General features: G+C 44.5%; 1 protein-coding gene and 1 pseudogene across 4 annotated transcripts in view; both read left to right on the forward strand.

The window, feature by feature from the left end:
* Positions 1 to 19,939, forward strand: part of SASH1 (SAM and SH3 domain containing 1) — a gene marked incomplete at its 5' end in the record, with an annotated part of 187,854 nt that overhangs the window by 103,950 nt on the left and 63,965 nt on the right. For 2 of the 3 annotated variants that reach the window (XM_082668750.1, XM_082668753.1), the window contains 3 exons: positions 10,730 to 10,770; positions 12,514 to 12,600; positions 15,368 to 15,480. In XM_082668750.1, the coding sequence (XP_082524876.1) occupies positions 10,730 to 10,770; positions 12,514 to 12,600; positions 15,368 to 15,480 (241 nt within the window). Of the gene's footprint in view, positions 1 to 10,729; positions 10,771 to 12,513; positions 12,601 to 15,367; positions 15,481 to 19,939 lie in introns of those variants that run through there. The other variant, XM_082668751.1, reaches the window with a different exon arrangement.
* On the forward strand, positions 15,636 to 17,751 carry LOC309831819 (lanosterol 14-alpha demethylase-like; annotated as a pseudogene). Its single transcript has 2 exons — positions 15,636 to 15,648; positions 16,685 to 17,751. The product of its transcript is annotated as a lanosterol 14-alpha demethylase-like (transcript).

The raw sequence follows: 19,939 nt of genomic DNA on the forward strand, positions 1-19,939 counted from the left end.
TTTTTTCGTAAAGCAAGGAGTCTGGAGGTAGGTCTTCCAAGGAATTATTTCCTCTACTCCCGTTTCCTTAGTATGTGACTTTCTTCCTTATAATAAAATGACAACTGCTGGGGCATTCTGCCCATGTTTCAGGCAGGACCAAGGGAGAGGGCAAAGGGCAAAAGATGTGTGAAGACTGAGTCGTTTCTTCTCACTGTGAAAACACTAGCTTTCCCAGAAACACCCTGCTGTAAAGTTCCAGTTATGTCTTCTCGGGCAACCCAGACACCTGGCCTCCACATGCTGCAAGGGAGTGTGGGTGGGTGAGTAATTTAACAGGGCACACTGCCACCCAAGCAAAATCAACGTTCTCCCAGTAAGAATGAAGACGAGAATGGATATTGAACGGAAGTCAACTGGCCTTGCCAGTGATGAGCACTCACTCAACCGTTCGTGTCTCGCAGTGCGTCAGTATAATCTACCGAATTATCTTGTATGCTCCTGAAGGTATGGACCGTGCTGTGTGCATCTCCTTCATCCAGCTGTGCAGGGCTTCATTATCTGTACCAAACATGAAACACTGAGCAAGAAATCATCCTTGGTTGTTTTTCTAAGAGACTGATTAGTTATTGATGCCTTTTTATATGAACTTTCATAAAAAGATAATATTACATACCCTCCACTGTGTCACGTGGATATTCTGAAGATAAGTTACTAAATCTGAAGGACTTGGGAAGGCATTTATAACTTCTCGGAGCTGAGATAGATGCCGGTACTTTCCACAGTGCCATGAGCACCACAGCTGGCATCCACAGCCAGGTTTTAGACAGGTTAGACCCAGCAGGCCACAGATGAAGAATATGGCCCAGATGGAGAAGAGAAGACGCGCTGAGAGGCTTTGGAAACCTTGGAGGATGACCATCTGGGATCCCAGGTTGGACTTGCCCTGCCCCCAGCACCCATCTGTGGGCATGTTGAGCTCTGCACTTCTGCACTTTGTATAGTCTTAGCGGGAGTGAAGTAGTGGCAGTGACACAACTAGGCCATGGGCCTCCATTGTGGAGAGATGGCTTTTGGCTGCTTTTAAGACAAGAAACTCAAACTTCTGACAGTGTCCTGCATCGTTAACTTTCGGCACAAATTACCAATTGGTGAATGAAAGGACACACATCTCTTTCAATGCACCTTTGTGAAGGATTTGCAGACTCAACAGGGGTGGAGCCCTGCTCTTGGCCTGGAGAGCTTGTTGGTCACCTCCGAGGTGCCAGAGAGCCAACCCCTTCCATGTTGAGAAACTCAGTGCGTTCTAGAGAAGGACTATGAGAGACTTGACCCCATAAGGAGAGCTGGGTGAGAGCAGGGGCCGGCAGTCGTGATCGCTGGCTTCTTGGTGGTGGCGCTTATCACGTGCAGGCATGTTCTAAACACCATGCAAGTCACAGTTCACTGAAACCTCTAGAAAACCCATATGATCAGTAATAATATTGTCCCCACCTTGCATAGGCTGAAACTGGGATTCAGTGGGACCAAGTGGCTGGTCCAGAGTTGCTAGTTAGTAAATGGTAGAGCTGTCTTTGAACACTGGCAACTGGACTCCAGAACCCACCTTGTGAGCCGTTGTGCTGGGCTGCTTCCTGGGTCGTGGCCTCAGAGAAACATTAGAGATAATGTCATTCATGTCTAGATGCCAGTGAGCTGCCCATGCATCTCCATGTTGACATCATGTCCCATCATTCGTGTATTTTTTTTCATTTTAAGAAAAACATGGACTGCTTTCGTAAAGTGCAGTTGAGAAGTGGAAGAGGAATCACTATGTCCATTCTAACTACGTGAGGACAGTTAGTGTTAAAAAAAACAAGAGGCATGCTTTGCAGCAGAAGAGATCTTGTTCAAATACCTAGAACTTCCACGTCCCTAATGTAATTAGCAGAGGATTGAGGGATAACAAAAGTGATTGTTGTTGGAAGGCAAGCTGCACACCCAGTCTTTCTATTTTTCTGGATAAGATGCTCCTCTTGAGACAACTTGTATGGAAGGAACAGGCTCACCTAAACTGATTCTGATGGCAGGTTTTTTTTGTTTTGTTTCTTCTGCGGTACTCGGACCTTTCGCTGTTGTGGCCTCTCCTGTTGCAGAGCACAGGCTCCGGACGCGCAGGCTCAGCGGCCATGACTCACGGGCCCAGCCGCTCCGCGGCATGTGGGATCTTCCCAGACCGGTGCACGAACCCGTGTCCCCTCTGTCGGCAGGCGGACTCCCAACCACTGCACCACCAGGGAAGCCCAGGATGGCAGTTTTAAAACCAAAGATATTATAAAGCAGAGGGTAGAATAAGAAAAATTTGAAGAGGCCAAAACTCATGGCTAGAAATTTCAAACTTTTCAAATGTTCTTTTAGCACTTTCCAAGTGTGAGAATTTGATTTGTGTGATAAGAGACCCTCATGAAATTGGAATTAAAGATTAGGTGGTATTCTCTTTTGGGGTGGGCGGGGCCTGTACTGCACAGCTTGTGGGATCTTGGTTCCCCAACAAGGGATCGAACCTGCGTCCCCTGCAGTGGAAGCGAGGTGCCCTAACTGCTGGATTGCCAGGGAATTCCCTGGTATTCTTGCTTTGGGACAATATCCACTCTTAAACCTGGAAACCCTGCCATTTCTTTTGGAGAGTTAATATTACATGATTGATGGGCCCCAATTATTTCCCGTGATATGTATCCATATGGAAATCTACTCAACATAAATGAAGAATTATTTAGTATACACTGTGTTGAACACAGTCATCTAAATTGGTACAGTTCTTACTGCTTAAGGAAGACAGTAGGATATAAGCAAATATTAATTATACCGTGCTGAAAAAATGGATAAAGTGTGTTGGAATCTTGTTCAATTGTGATTTCTTTTTATTTTTTGGAAAATATGAAATTAAAAATTTTTTTATTGGAGTATAGTTGATTTACAATGCTGTTAGATGGTTTTTGTTTCTTTTTTTTTTTAATTCTGAGAAAAACATGAATTGCTTGTATGAAGTGAGATTGAGAAGAGGAAGAGAAATCACTACATCTGTCCAAATTTTTTGAGGCAAGTTAATGTAAGAAAAATAAGAAAGAGGAACCTTGGGGATTCAGAAACTGCTGGAGTCTAGGATAGGGGCTGAGTAGCAGCAGCGCTCAGTGGGATGAGGGTGGTGTAATCCTGCCCAAAGACCAAGCATGTTCGTGCGTTTGAGGCAGCTCTGGGGAGTAGTTACAAGAGGTCACATTTACTGGGACCTCACCAAGTGCCAGGCACTGCCCTAAGCCCTTTATATTCACTGTCTCCTGTAATTCTCCTAACAACCCACCAAGGGAGGTACAGTTTTTACACCACAGTTTTACTGCACATAAAAAGGGAAAATACGGCTTAGGTTTGCGGCAGTGCCGTCACGGGTGGGCCTGACTCCTGAGCGTGTGAGCACTGAGCCTGTGCAGTGTCGGCCACGGCCTTGGATTTGGTTTCTGTCTTGATCACTTAGGAAGGTGACCTTGCAACAAAAAGCCAGAAAGTACAGGCCAGGAATAGACTGTGAAACGAAAGAAAAAGCCCGTGTGGAGAGTGTGTTCACCAGGGTGACAGCATGTCGCCAGCGTTGTCATCGGTACTGAATATTCAGGGAGTTCTAACAATAAAACAGCCGCTTGGCAAGAGAGTTACCTTCCATCCCGGCCAGTAAATTGGCAAGCTAATTTCCATTGTGTGTATGAAATATAATGGTTATTCGCTGGGAAGGGCCCCATCAAGGGTAAAGCAAGAGATAACGGAGGGCACGGAATTTAAGGAGGCACTCGCTCCCTGCAACCCCCCAACCCCACGAGTGAGCGCCCAGCACTGGGGACCCTCCATGTCGGATGCCTTATCCCAGCCCTTACCCCATGGCTGGGGGAAGGGTGACCCTTAAATTTTCATGGCAGACAGTGGATAGTGTGAGCTGAATTTTGTTTCATGTTTATTCCTATTAAATAGAGAAGAAATGCTCCTATATGAAAAATATCTTTGCTACCCAAAGGATAATAAGAAATGTCAAATTAAGGAATTACCTATTTTACACAAAATGATTTGTCACTAAATATGAAAAATATAAATGTGAGTAGTTTGTTATATTTAGGTAAAGGTATAAAGCAAAAGAAGGGAATTCCCTGGCGGTCCAGTGGTTAGGACTTAGTGCTTTCACTGCTGGGGACCAGGTTCGATTCCCGGGTCAGGGAAGTAAGATCTCACAAACCACGTGGTACGGCCAAAACGAGAAAAAAAAAAAGAATAAAGCAAAAGAGAATATTAACTACTAAAAAGACCCTCAACCCATTTACCTTCTTCTCCCTCCCCCGTGCACGTATAATTCAATAACACAGATGCCTCAGTCCCTTTTCTGCATCTTGAGGAAAATTGCTGCTGGCTTTGGGGACTGCCTTGGCAGGCCAGGGGATGATGCAGTCAAAGACCCAGACACAGCAAAAGCTCTGATTCAAAATCCAGCAGGAAATAAACTAATAATGTATGTTAGTGTATTTCCGGAGACTGACGATAAAGGAACCTTTAAAACCTCTTAAGTATACATTTTCCAGTAACATGTAACATATGGTCCTTTCTTAGAAATGAGGTTAGAACAGTTTTTCTTTTGTTTTTTGTTTGGTTATAATGAAGTTTCTGGACAGTCCATCGGAACAAAAACACAAAGTCTATTTTAGGAATTCCTTTATGCGTGGGCATTTGTTATACCTTTCTGGTGTGTCAGCCTAAGTATGTAACAGCGAGATAGAGCTGTCTCTGCCTGGAGGTACCTTAGGCGATTTATCTGTAACTAGAAGAAGAAAAATGGGTTTGAGCCAAATGATGTGGCTTCCTTTCCTTCGACAAGCAGACAAGAGGACCATGCAGTAGTAACACAACCGAATCCTGAAAAGTGTTTTTGAAATACTTAGGTCTTATAAACCCATTGGCCATGTTCACATTTGGGGTTGAAAACGTGCTCTCTCCTCACAAATCCTTCTGAGTGTCATGCCAGGAACTTACCCAAGAACCAGGGTAGTGTATCATGTGATGTGATTTTCTTTCATGTAAATGAGAAGCAATATGTCCAGTGAAGTGGGTGAAGCTTTGGCTTCAGACCCACAGTTAAGTCTCTGACCACCTCTGTGTCCTTAGGCAAGGTGGACTCCTATATACAAACGTGAAGAATTTCGTTTTGACCTTTGTTAGTTTCCTCTTTCATTCTGGTCTTATGTGGATCTCTGCTGTGAAGCAATAGATTCAATGGAAAAATAGAGCAACCTAGAATTTACCCTGTATGGCGTCTGAGGCAGCAGTATCATCTGTGTTAAATTGATTTTAGTATTATTCTAGCCAGAAAGGTAAAAGTGTACTTCCCTGGTTTTCCTTCTCTCCACTGGCCCCTCCCCAGAAGTGCCATTGCCTGTTTCCCCTTCTTTTCCATAAAAATTGAATTGCCCTTGAGCTCAGCCTCAGCTTCTGTTCAGTTTCAGTTGGTCTCCTGGCTTTAAATATCCAAGTGACTTCCAAATTCTTAACTCCAGTCCTCAATGAGTCCCCTGAACTTAGACTCACATATTCAACTATCTCACTACTATCTCTGCAGGGATGTTCAACAAACACCTCAAACTGAACGTGGCCAAAGTAGACCTCTTACTTCCTCCTTTCTTTCCCTACCAGTCTTCCCCAGTGGAGGGAGTGGATGTCATGCCAGCTTATCATTGAGGTATCTGCTCACCTGTCACCTCTTCAGAGAGGGCTTCTCTGTCCATCCTTTCTAGAATTCTCCCTACTTCTTGATCTGCACCCCCATCCTAGCTGCAAGGGAACGGGGATCTTACCCATCTTTTATTTACTGCTATGATCTCAGTGCCGCAGGGATGCCAGACTCAGAGTGAGAGCTTGATAAATATTTATTGAATGAAAGAAGCAATGAATAAATGAATGAGTGAAAATGAAGGAAGGAAGCAATTTAACAAAGAATTTGCTAAAGACTGGAGTGTAGGATGAAAAGAATTGGTTCAGTTCTGGGGATGCTGTCCCTTAAATTGATTTTTTTTTTTTTTTTTTTTGCGGTACACGGGCCTCTCACTGTTGTGGCCTCTCCCGTTGTGGAGCACAGGCTCGGGACGCGCAGGCTCAGCAGCCATGGCTCACGGGCCCAGCCGCTCCGCGGCATGTGGGATCTTCCCGGACCGGGGCGCGAACCCCTGTCCCCTGCATCAGCAGGTGGACTCTCAACCACTGTGCCACCAAGGAAGCCCTTAAATTGATTTTTTGATCTAATTCATGTATTCCTTATAATTTTCTGAAATGAATTTGACCTTCAGGGAGGACTAGAGTAGTTTTAGGGGTCTTGAGGAAAGTTTACACTTATGCAGTTTTGGGGTCTAATAGTAGTAGTTATTGATGAAAAGGTACTAAGATTGAGTTCAGAGACTTTAAATGCAAAACTATTAAATGCTTTAATAGATTCTCAAAGTGCAACCGAATATTGATTATTGCTTCCCAGTCGTTGAAATCTGCATGGAAATCCCCATCCTTTTTACCCTGTTAACAGTGAAAGTGATGGCTAGCAATAGGCTGCCATTTTCGTCTGCAGTATCTGGCTGGAAGGATGTATTACGAGGAGGCCTCTTTGTTTTGTTTTTATAAATTTATTTATTTTACTTATTTATTTTTGGCTGCATTGGGTCTTCAGTGCTGCGTGCGGGCTTCCTCTAGTTGCGGCGAACGGGGCTACTCTTCGTTATGGTGCGTGGCCTCTAGACGTGCAGGCTTCAGTAGTTGTGGCTCGTGGGCTCTAGAGCACAGGCTCAGTAGTTGTGGCACACGGGCTTAGTGGCTCTGCGGCATGTGGGATATTCCCGGACCAGGGCTTGAACCCAAGTCCCATGCATTGGCAGGCGGATTCTCAACCACGGCGCCACGAGGGAAGCCTGAGGAGGCCTCTTTAGAGCTGACTTCTGAGCATTAATTTCTTCCACCAGGAGTTAAGTAAATGACCCCTTCCACCTGCTGCCATCCGAATTTGGAATTTGGTGACATCATTGATTTTTGTTCCTGCTGTATGAATTTTATAATCAGTCTCAAGGAGAAAGGAGATGGCATTTTGTATTGTTGCTCTGCCAGCTGTTGGCAGGGAAAATTCACTGCATCCAAATTAAACTTGATATGGCATCATTTTACCCCCTTTGTAAATTGATGAGTTGGGCCTCGTGCTTATGAAACATTGCCTTGCTATCTTTGACCAGTATCTAGATTGTGAACTGGTGAAATTTTAAATACAAAATCCCCACTGGCTACCATAAGCAAGTTGAATAAAGAAGCTACAGTGCCATCTGCTGGCATTCTGGGGGAAATGCAAATGATGACTAGGAGAAGCACCTCTTACGTAACAAATAGATTAAAATATGCAAACCCAAGGGTAAATATTCAAAACACATGATAATTTGAAGAAGGTAGATAAAAATAATGAAAAAGTTGTAAGCCAGCTTTTTATAGAGGAAAATACAATTATATTTTGTGGTAACTATGTAATAGTGAGAACATAACTTTTCTGTAGTATGAATTTTGGAGTGTTTTTACAGTATTAGATATTCCCATTGGGCGGAACAAGTGAAAAATGGGTTGAAAACTTAGAAATGAGCCTTTGGATTTTTGAAGAATCGTACTGAGACAGGCAATTTTATATACACTTCATGCAGATAGGGAGAGTCCGGTGTATTTTGGAAAGACAGCCGGTCTAGCGATCCCTCAGTACAGCTCCTTGCTGGTCTGTAACCAATCAGGGAAACGTGCACCACTTCTGTAATTTCTGGAGACCATGGTTTTCTGCAAAATTGGGATTGGATTAAACAATGGGCAGAATTCCTTACAACTCGATGAAGTTATTATTCTAAATCAACAAAGGACTGAAGAAAAGTACTATTTCTTTAGACCATTTTCCCTTGAAAATATTTCTTTTAGAAAAAGTGAAAGACATATACATATTTTTAGTTTATTACACAGGTAAGTAGTTTATCAAGAGCTAGGGATAGTTGATACAGTTGGTTGTAAGCGGTTAGGTCCTTAGTGTGAGTATAAAAATAAATGTGCCACTTCCTTTGCCATCAGAGGGCATCTACAGAAAGCTTGGTGGTGGCGCTGGTAGATCATGGCCAGTTGAAGTAGGGTGGGCTGAGGCGTATTACCATGACTTTGAGCTACAAATGCAACAGAGTAAAATTTAAAAAACAAAATTTAAGTATTCAAACCTTAGCATAAATATTATTTTCGAAGGATTTCCTGCCTTAATCCCCAGTCAACTAGCCAACTCTACTCAGCTGTCTGCTGGTATTTGCCTTGCTCCTACTTCTGTGGCCTTGAGCACCTTCCTGGCTTGTGTTTTGGTTCCTTCTCTCTTTTTTTTTTTTTTTTTTTTTGCGGTACGCGGGCCTCTCACCGTTGTGGCCTCTCCCGCTGCGGAGAACAGGCTCCGGACGCGCAGGCTCAGCGGCCATGGCTCACGGGCCCAGCCGCTCCGCGGCATGTGGGATATTCCCAGACCGGGGCGCGAACCCGCGTCCCCTGAATCAGCAGGCGGCCTCTCAACCACTGCGCCACCAGGGAAGCCCTTTGTTCCTTCTCTTCATCCTCCTCCTCCTTCCTGGCCCTCTCCCCTCCCCCACCTCATGTCCCCTCCCCCCTCCTCCCTCCCCACTCCTCCTTCTGCTGTTACTTCTCCTTCTTTGCCGGTACTTTGTTCATGTTTTGTCACCCTCCCTCCATTATACATCCCACTTCATGATTGTCCATGTACCTTACAATAGCATCAACACGTTTTTTCCGAACGAAGGAAACTGAAATAGCTATTTCATAGAAGCCTTTCAAGTAAGTATATGTTTAGGGATTTTCTTTTTTTGTGTGTGGATTGGAGGGAGGAGAGTATATCCTAGAAGCTAAATGTGGCAAAATGTGCCGACGAGGTAGACTTTCCGTACGTTTTCTGCGCTGGCAGCGTGGTAGAAAGGGCAAGAAACTGGGCCTCAAGTCTAGCTCTTCAGCATCCAAGTCCTTTCCCCAGTTTTCTGTTCTTTGCTCTTACTCTGTCCCCTCATGGACAGTAGAGGTCAGGCTTTGGTGCTAGTCAGAAACAATTCTCTTCTCGGAGACGTGGGGTCTGAAGGTGCTTACAGGGCTCAAGTCTTCAGACGGCAGCCGGCAGTCAGCCAGCGTCGATGCAGCTGTTCCAAAGAGAGATGGCTTATCATAGGTGACTCTGCATGAGAGGAAGCCCCCTGCCCCTCTCCTGTCATCTTAAGTTCTAGAGGTCCTTTTTACCCGCCAGGTAGGCAGAAAATCACTGCTAAGTGATGGGACATTCTGCTTCTCTTCCTGATTGTTCCAGTGGAACTCTGGCCTCCCATGCTTTCTCACACTAAGGAGTGTCTCGCCAGATGCCACCTCCACCCTCCATCCGGGTGGATGTACGAGCAGTGAAGGTTCAGGTGTAAATCCCCTGAGCGTCCCTGCTTCTGTTCCGATGCAGGTTCCTTCTTCCTGGTTTTCCTGGTCAGCAAGCTCAGGGACGCTGAACTTGCTTTCTCGGCTCTGGACCCACCTAGCGGAAGATTAATGCTCCGCCTCTGCTCTTCCCCCCCCCCCTTTTTTTTTTCTTCTTGCGGTACGCGGGTCTCTCACTATCGTGACCTCTCCCGTTGCGGAGCACAGGCTCCGGACGCGCAGGCTCAGTGGCCATGGCTCACGGGCCCAGCCGCTCCGCGGCACGTGGGATCTTCCCGGACCGGGGCACGAACCCGTGTCCCCTGCATCGGCAGGCGGACTCTCAACCACTGCGCCACCAGGGAAGCCCTGCTCTTCCCCCTTTTGAGAGAACCAATTTTCACTTTCTTTGGTTTCCCTGCCTTCTTCCTTTACGTTGCTATCTGTCTATGTATATTCTGGAGAAAGGCTTGGTCGCCTGCGTTTGGGGCTGGGTTCACTTTTCAGGTTATTTGAGTTCATCTGTATCCACAGTCACCCACTGGCAGCTAGGGTCGGGGAGGGTGTGGACCGAATCTGATGCCCAGACATGTGTTAATGAACTTGAACACATTTTTAGAAATACTGAATTATTTGCCATCCTTAAAAATGTGGAGCTCTTGTAAAAGAAATGCAGACTTCTGACTTCTCTTTGAAATTGGAAGATCTAGAGAAACACGTAGTGCACTTGCCAGGTGGCAGCAAGGGACCAGAGGAGCTGCATCCTAGCTGCCCCCCTACTTGGGGGCATCCAATCTCCTGTTGCTCGATGTCCACAAACCCCTGCATCCCCCTTATTCGTCCTCCAGGTGACCACTTTACTCATCTGCCAGGTCTATATTCTTATTTTTATTTACCTTCTCTTTCCCACTTACATGAGAGACTTCTCAGTGGCAGTAACTTAACATGTAAATAATGATTGACAGAAATGGAAGGCGCTTCAGCCATCAGCCAGGGAAGTCCGTTCCCTTCATTTCATACAGGTCTTACCCTGGAGTGAGCCTTTCATTAGTGTTGACAAGTGGCCCCCCAGCCGCTTTCTAGAAAGGCAGCAGATGGCTGGGGAAGGCCATTGATAAACATTCTCTAGAGATTTCCCTGGCTCTCCTCAGTTGATGGATGCTGGGTACCACTAGTTAGGAGGGTTTTCAGTCCTCACGTGAAGGTAAGCTCCCTGGTAATCACACTTGTTTTTCTTTTGTAGGAATCCTCTTCATAAGTCACACTCGGAAGACAGCTCTGTAGGTCAGTACCACTTTTTTTGGTTTAACCATTTTTAATTAATTATTTTCTTTTAATACTTGGCGGAACACATAAGTATGTGAACATACAAAAACCACAAAGAATCCTTCCACCCAGAAATAAACATTGTTAAGATCTTGAGGTATAGCTTTCCTCTCTTTTTCTGAATTTGTGTGGGTTTCAAAAAAGCATAATATGGCTCGTATTCTACAATTGAATGTATCCTGAGCATGTTCCTGCACGATTGAGTATTTTTTACAGTAAAATTCTTAAGTCTGCGTAATATTCTGTCTTATTGGATGTGCCATAATTGAATCAACCAGTCTCTGCTCTGTTGGGCATGGAAGTTGTTGGCAGTTTTTTCTCTATCACAGAGAAATGATGCTACCACTAAAAATCCTTGAGCCTATCCCTGATCATGTCCTTAGGATAAATCCTTCTGTTTGGAACTTTTGAATGAAAGATTATGCACAATTAAGGTGTTATAAAATCCACTCTTGATTTTGTAACATTTCTTCTGTTTGGGTCTAAGAAAGCCTGGCAGAGTCATCATGATTAGGTGCATAAGTGCTCAAATCAAGCTTTGATTTGGATTTGAATCATGACTACCAACTTTACTAGTTATGACCTTGGGCAAGTCACTTGCCTCTCTAAGCCTCGGTTTTCTCATCCACAAATGGAAACAATGATACATCATACGTTCATTGTGAGTGAGTATTAAATGAGATATGCCATTAGATACAAAGTGCCTGGATATGCTAAGTGTGGGATAAATGTTAGCTCTTAAGCTGCACCTCTATTTCAGAAACATTAAAATGGGAGAAGGGAAGAGTATAGCTTACAAGAAATACATTCTATTCCCAGATTGCTTGTGAGAAAGATTCAAGTAGTGATAATCCTACTTCACTTGGACCTTTCATGGCTGATATTTGCTGCTGTGTTTAGCCCAGAGGCAGCAGGCACCTTCCACATTCTGGGTACAGAGGCAGCCTCAGGCTAGTGGACTCCAGTTTCCTTCTCAGAGTCTTGGGGATTGTCAGAACGTAACGAGGGCATCCCACTTTGACAAATAATGCCCTTAGCCTGGGAGCCCCTTGCGCAGGCTTTCCACGGGTCTGTTTTGTGCCACACTGCCTGGCACCGCCCATCTAGACTGCGGAAACCAACAGCGCATCACTCCGCTGGACCCTGTTTCCAGTGGCTGTGGAGCAACCAGACACCGAACGGTGACGAAGCCGCAACTTTGGGTGTGCCCCGTCCACGAGAGCAGACAGGGCTGCTGCTTCTTCATTTTTTTTTTTTTTGGCGGTACGCGGGCCTCTCACTGTTGTGGCCTCTCCTGTTGTGGAGCACAGGCTCCGGCCGCGCAGGCTCAGCGGCCATGGCTCACGGGCCCAGCCGCTCCGCGGCATGTGGAATCTTCTCGGACCGGGGCACGAACCTGTGTCCCCTGCATCGGCAGGCGGACTCTCCACCACTGTGCCACCAGGGAAGCCCTTGCCTGCTCTTTTGATGTTTCTTTATTTCTCATCTTAACCCTACTGTACCATTTCTTGCTCTTAGGAAATTTGCATTTCTTTTAAACAACTTTATAGGCATTTCTAAGTCTTTTCACAAACTGAAAGAGAAAAACTGTCTTTTTGTTAAATCAAAGTATTCTTATACAAGCTTTGAGTTGTAAGGAAGAGGCTACTTTTGTTATTAATGAATTTATTGCTTGTGCCTTTTTTTTTTCTTTTTTTAAAGGAAAAGGAGATTGGAAGAAGAAAAATAAGTATTTCTGGCAGAACTTCCGAAAGAATCAGAAAGGAATAATGAGACAGACTTCAAAAGGTACTGTAACACAGCTAGCAGACAGTAGGTCCTTTTAGCTCTAAAATGTTAAGAAGCCTGGGCTGCTAATCTAAATGGATGCTGTAAGTTAGAATAAGTCATTGCATGTGCCCATACGCCGTGCAGCCTTTCTGACATTCCTATCATTACTTTCAGACATCCCAGTGGGTTGTTTTTTTTTCTTTTTTTAAATCAAAGAAATCAAAATGGAAAGAGTTCGCAGTCCTTTCTTTTATAGATCTGACAGCAAAGACCAAATCTTTCCTTTTCTCAATCACATCAACCTCAGGGAGATCTTTACTGGCCAAGATGGACCCTAAAAAGGTCCAGAAAGTCTTAGCATTTGTGAGTTTTGGACCCTCCCCCCTGCCCTGCCGCTTGGGGCCTTTGCAATCTTCTGAACTGCTGATGCTTTTCTGTGGCAGGGACAGTTATGGGGTTGTTACCCTTGGAAACTCTGTCTAATGGGCTGACATCATGGGAATTTGCCCGGGCTGCTTTGTGAAGGCAGTCCTGCCTCCTCTTAGCTGTGTCTTTTGTTGTTGTTTATATAGTAAGTAAATATGTCATCCCTTTGAGGCCCAGTTGTATAATTTATGTTTCTCCAGTATTCAGACAGGGAGGGGAAACGAAGCTACTTCCAGATTCCAGTCTGGCTGGATAAGGTTATCATTAGATGAACATTTTTAGTTGCTCACCACTGACACGACTTATTTTCTTTTACAAAATCTTGGTGTCCTAGCCTGTGCAGAATGCTTCTCCAGTTATTCCTACACACGGAAATGAGGAACATGGACACAGTGTGTGTCAGTGGCACACCTGGGTTCCTTGGCAGCCATTGGTGGGCTTATTTAAGTTGTCCTGCTGTGAGAGACTTATTCTTAAGCATTCCCAGTTTTTCATTTTGAGACACACCCAGCATCACTTACGATTCAAAGTAAACCTTGGATTCTAACAAAGTCTTATTTAGAAAGAAAGAAAAGGCGAAAGAGAGAGAAGGGGATGGAGGGAGGAAGCCAACAGTTTACCGGCTCAACGTTCATTTCTTTTTAAACCCAGGCAACTCTCTCCACCACTCGCCTCCACCACTGGAGGCGAGGCAGATAGTAAAATGCATCAAAGCTGCAGGCTCTCCCCTCCCCTGGCTCACACCATTACTCTTCCCGCACAAGGGGCTGAGTGGCAAAGGGCACTTGAGTGGTGTTCTGGGCTGATTGATTACAAAAAGGAAGTGAGATAAGGAAACACAGGGGAACATAAATTCCAAGGTAGGTCCTGAGAAATGGGTTCCCACAAGTCTGCAGCCAGACTCATTCAGTCCATCCGTCTGTACCACGGGCAAATGAAGCTAGAGCCGAGCATCCTGGTGGCACTGATTCCTGTAAGGTGTGAACAGGGTGGAGAAGGATGGAGGGTGAGAACTCTGGCTGCTCATGACGGCCCACCTTCACCGACACACTCTCCCCACACGCTGATCAAAGGCACGTACGCTGACGTGGCTCACCTACGTGAGACGTGATGGCCGTTTCACTTTTCAAGAAAACACTTTCAAAGGATCCTAACTGAGGGATTCTCTTTCCCTCTGCAGTTCTGCCTGCCTTCAGTTTTTTTGTGTTTTTTTTTTTTTTGCGGTACGCGGGCCTCTCACTGTTGTGGCCTCTCCCGTTGCGGAGCACAGGCTCCGGACGCGCAGGCTCAGTGGCCATGGCTCACGGACCCAGCCGCTCCGCAGCATGTGGGATCTTTCCGGACCGGGGCACGAACCCGTGTCCCCTGCATCAGCAGGTGGACTCTCAACCACTGCGCCACCAGGGAAGCCCCCTGCCTTCAGTTTTGAGCTAGAAGTTGAGTTCCCCCTCACGGTTTGGAAACATTTATGAGAGTGATACTTTCAGATACATGCATAGATAGTACCTTCCTTCTAATGATCTCCAGATGTTTCACACCTGAGATTATATTTATTTACACGTGTCCCCTGAGGAACAGCAGTCAAATAGATTAGTAGGGATCTAGGCTTCTACCAGGATGAAGGTTTTGTCCTGCAGCAGACGCTGTGACCTTCAAGTTCTCTGCTGTGAAAGAGGGTTTCCTCTCCCTCCTCTGCAAAAACATCTTGTTCGTGTTTGAAATGGAAGGACGCAGAGAACCTTCAGCCGAAGGAGCCTTGGAGTGCTCGTTCGCTCTAGCCGGGTCTTTTTTTTTTTTTTTTTTTGCGGTACGCGGGCCTCTCACTGTTGTGGCCTCTCTCGTTGCGGAGCACAGGCTCTGGACGCGCAGGCTTAGCGGCCATGGCTCACGGGCCCAGCCGCTCCGCGGCATGTGGGATCCTCCCGGACCGGGGCACGAACCCGCGTCCCCTGCATCGGCAGGCAGACTCCCACCCACTGCGCCACCAGGGAAGCCCTCTAGCCGGGTCTTTAAATTAGTTCTCTGCCTCACCTGTCACTCCAGACGCCCTGTCAGCCTTCTTCCAAAACTCCTCCACTAGACCCTCCATCACAAAAGCTCTGATCATTTTGAAGGATTTGTTTCCATGGTAACATCCATTTGTTCTTGAAGCTTTTTTCCAAGCGAGATAGGCGCACTGGCTTCCTACAAAGCAGCCCATTCCTGGTCCTGTGGCTCCATTAGTAACAGCGCTAGACGGTGCGCCTGAGTTACGTCCTTCTCTAGTCCTAGATGACAAGCCTTCAAGACTGGCATCCTGTTTTATCTTTTTTATTTTCTTCTTCACCTGTTCCTATTGTTTTTCTTCTTCGATATCCAGGAGAAGATGTGGGTTATGTTGCCAGCGAGATAACGATGAGCGACGAGGAACGGATTCAGCTGATGATGATGGTCAAGGAAAAGATGATCAGCATCGAAGAAGCGCTTGCTAGGGTAAGAGTGCAGGTGTGTGGTTTTCATTTGTGAGCACTTGACCTCCTGACATTGACATATGTTGGGGGATTGCTACAGACTGAATGCCTCCACCCCAACCCCCCGCCCCCCCCCCCCCCCCGCCAATTCATATATTAAATCCTAATGCCCAAGTCATGTTATTTGGAGGTGAGGCCCTTGGGAAGTGATTAGGTCATGAGGGTGGAGCCCTTATGAAGGGGGTGAGTGACCATGTACAAGAGGCCCCAGTGAGCTCCTTAACCCTCCTCCGCTGCGTGAGGACACATGCTGTCTGTGAACCAGGAAGTGGGTCCTCACCAGACACTAGATCTGCCAGCACCTTGATCTTGGACTTCCCAGCCTCCAGAACTGTGAGAAATTTCTGTTGTTCATAAGCCACCCGGTCTATAGTGGTTGGTTATAGCAGCTCAAACAGACTAGAACAGGGACATCAAAGGGTATGGGAATATACTGATAAGATTGATAATGATAAATTACTAAATAACCACCAAAGAAAAAGTAAATGCAACCATTATAAGCATTAGTTCTGTAAGACGCCTTCAAGAAACTGAACTTTGACTAACCTAAAAGTCAGGCTTTATGTGTAAACCTTAAACTTTTGCTTACTTTCATTTCTGAGTAGATATTACAGTTTATTGTGTCATATTTTTTTGCTCTGAGTTAAATTAAGCACTGAAAGAACCCTAATTAACCTTTAGGACACCGGAGTAGTGTTTGTGATAGCAAGATAGCAATTCTTAAGAGATCTCCTGCTTTGTTGTCGCCCAACCAACTGGCTGATTAATTCTTGGATTCTGACTTTGAATACTTGGTTCGGGATGGTGTAGACAAGTCATAAATTAGGCAGGTTTAGAACTTTCAAGTCACTAAGGAATCATTGAATGAGTTATGACTTTCACATTAAGCAGAATCTTGAAGGTCTGAAACCTTGAAACAGTGCCAGACATACTTTAGTTTAATATACCTGACTCTAAACCTCAATAGTTAAAAAAAAAAGTTTGATTTGTTGCTGAGACAATGCTGGAAAAAAAAAGTGCTTGAGGGGAGTGGGAGGTGGGACCTGTAGTAGGAGACCTGAGGACCAAGGCCTCCACCAGATGCCCATCTGCCAGCTTCTCTCGCTCTGTTGGTTCGGAGGAGCAGAGGTGATCTTGCCTCCAGTGTCTCTGGGGGACTGAAGCAGTGCCTGGTGACCACCTATGCCTGCCCTTCACCCTCAGTCTGGTCTCCCTGCTCCACCGTGCCTTCGGCCACCCCGTCCAGCTGCCAGCTAGGGCAAAAAATCCACCAGACATCTCTCCAGTGCCATTCCTTGAGCATGCCATAGAGCTTGAAAAAAGTCCAGCTGAATTCCTAGAAAATGCATATGAGAAACACGGACCTGTATTAATTTTACCATGGTAGGCAAGATGTTTACTGACGTTCTGGTGAGTCATGCTGCTGCATTGCTGTTTATAATTGTAAATTTGCAGATCTAAATGCAGAAGATGTCTGCAGGCATCTGACACCATCTGTGTTTGGAAAGGGAGTTGCATAGGATGTATCTAACCCAGTTTTCCTGGGGCAGAAGAAAATGTTAAAAATGTCCTTAACATAGTCAACTTCAGGTAGCACGTTTCTATAATCAAAAAAGAAACAAAGGAATACTTTCAAAGTTGGGGAGAAACCAATTTGTTTGATGCTCTTTCTGAGCTGATAATTTTAACAGCTAGCCATTGTTTACATGGAAAGGAAATCAGAAGTCAACTCTATGAAAAGGTGGCACAGCTGTATGCAGGTTGGATGGAGGTTTTAGCCATGGAGTCTGTCTGTTGCCAGGCTGGCTGCCTTTGCCTAATTTTAGGATGGAGCTCATCAAGACATCAATGATATTTCCTATAAGGCAATCCAGAAACACAGAAAGAAAAAATTGATGACGTTCTCCAAACTTTATTAGATTCTGCACACAAAGGTGGGCGTCCTTTGACAGATGATGAAGTAACAGGGAAGCTTGTTGGTCTGCTCTTGGCAGGGCAACATACATCCTTGGCTACTAGTGTCTGGATGGGCTTCCTTTTAGCCAGAGACAAAACACTTGAAGAAAAATGAAGGATCTCCCTCCTTTAACTTATGATCAGCTCAAGTATCTAAAATTTATTTGATTGCTATATAAAAGAAACATTAAGAGTTAGACCTTCTGTAATGACCATGATAAGAATGGTCCTTCAGGGCATCAGGCATGTGTTTCTCCCACTGTCAGTCAGAGTCTAAAAAGACCCATAGGTATTTAATGCTTTCATGTTACTAAAGAATTATTATAATGTTTCAGGTGGCTGTCTAATTCTGTTTTATAAGACATTCTACAAGAGGTTAAAACATTTGCATTTTGAAATTTCTATGTGTTTTTACATTCAGCGTAGCTAAGGAGGAACTTGGAAAATAATGTTAATTAGCTACTCCACTGCACTTTTTGTATTTGAATTTTCTAAAGTTATGCCCCTTCAACAGTTTATTTACATAAACTAGCTAGTAAATATTTGTGGTGTTCAGGGCACTGACTTGCACAGCCCTTGGGGCACATGGAATACAATTCAGAGTTCGTTAGACACTAGTGTACTTTGATATATATTTCAAAGATTCAAACATTTTTTTTTTTTTTACCATAAGTTCACATGCTGCCATTTAGACACAATTAACGTACTGTGATCATTTTACCGTTGTTCAGATGACGTTGCATAGCCTACTGCTCTTCTTTTACGGTGTGAGAAATTCAGTTCTGAAGACTGTGTGTGCAAGATGTTGATGTGGTCCCTGTAAGAAATACTAGGGTTGGTCTTGATTTACCAAGAAGATGTAATAGTTTCTTTTTCTTTGACTTGTTAGGAATACAATAACTTCTGTCCTGATGTGTTCCACGTCGTATTTTTGCAACATTAATGAATTTAAATGAATTAATTAGAAAGTTTGGGGGGAAAAAAAAAAGACCCATATAGAATGTCTAGACCTTAATCCTGATAGGACGACCAGCATCAGGAGAGAAGTTTGCCTGTGTGTCATTTGGAGCTGAGTGTATCCCCCAGTGCGTCGTCGTATTTGGGAAAATTTTGCCTATGTTCAAATGAATACAGTTTGGTCCACTGTGCTTTGTTTATATGAATTTGATCTCACTGCTGAGTATTTTCCCCCTGTGAAGTATACAGCTATGATTCACATTCCTGAAAACCCAGTTGTCAATACAAAGATGAAAATGGCTGCAAAGAAGCAATATGGGAAACACCACTGTCAGCTGCAAAAGCATTTGAAGAGAATGAAGTTTACAAGATAACTCTGTGTACACACTGTGTAATTTAAAAAGACAGCAGCTTAACTTATGATTTTTATATTTTATTAACTGAATAGTTCCATCAAATCCAATGGCATTTCAAACATTTTCTAATGGTTTTATGATGGTTACTTACTCTGTATGCTTTAAGGAGTCCAGCACATTGGTTAAAAAAATCGTGTAGGGGGATCTAGAGTATTAGCGTATTCTAGACAACACCATTTACAGGTGCTAATTTTAAGACTGTTCATAGCTCTTGGTGAGTAAGTTCAGGGTATTCAAGTGTTGGACTAGTTCTGCAAGGTATAGAAAGCCCATGAGACACTTGGAAGCTACAGGTTATTAACTTATCTGGGTAATTTATGTGGTGTATGTGAGATTGGGAGGGTAAGGAATAAAGTCACTTTTAAAGCTTTGCATAAAGGAGAGAAGTATTGTTTTGGTATGATGGCGCTCAGCCATGATGGAGCTATGTTGTTGAAAAATACGTCCTTTGACATTTTAACTGGAAGCAGTGTCTAAGGAAATTGAGAGAGATTTATGACCATGATTTAATAATCATGTTCCCTAAAAAATAATGTATCAATATTGATACTAAACACTTGCTCATGTAATTTGATCTAATTACTAAATATTATGTATTTATCCACCTGATAAATATGTGTTAGGTTCCACAAGGTCATATCTGTGTGGAAGTCCGAAATAAAGTCCTTGTGGGATTTGAAAACAAAAAACTTGATGTTTGTCACTGACTTGACTGTTGTTTTGGGCATGGAGAACTTTTCTTAATGCCAGCTGTCTTACATCAGGTTCCCTAGAAGCAGAGCCTGAGATGTAGATTCTTGTGCACATGATTTATTGAAGAAAAGCTTTCAGAAGAAACCTGTAAGTGAGAGAGGGAAGCAGGAGAGGCAGAGGAAGAAGCTGGATAGAGATGTGATTTCAGGAGAAGTCTAGTCTCCGCCTCAGCCTGATCCCACAGGGAGGGGTGGGGAGCTCGGGAAGGTGAATTGCACGGTAGAGTTTGTCCTGCCAGAGAAAAAGAGGCTGAAAGCTGATTGGGGAGGAGCGAACAGCCTTCTAGGCATCTGTGGGGAGACAACACCTGTCAACCACGGGTAATTCTCCTGAGAAGGG

Source organism: Grampus griseus (genome assembly GCF_964374135.1).
Source record: "Grampus griseus genome assembly, chromosome: 13".
In the NCBI taxonomy this organism is placed as follows: domain Eukaryota; kingdom Metazoa; phylum Chordata; class Mammalia; order Artiodactyla; family Delphinidae; genus Grampus; species Grampus griseus.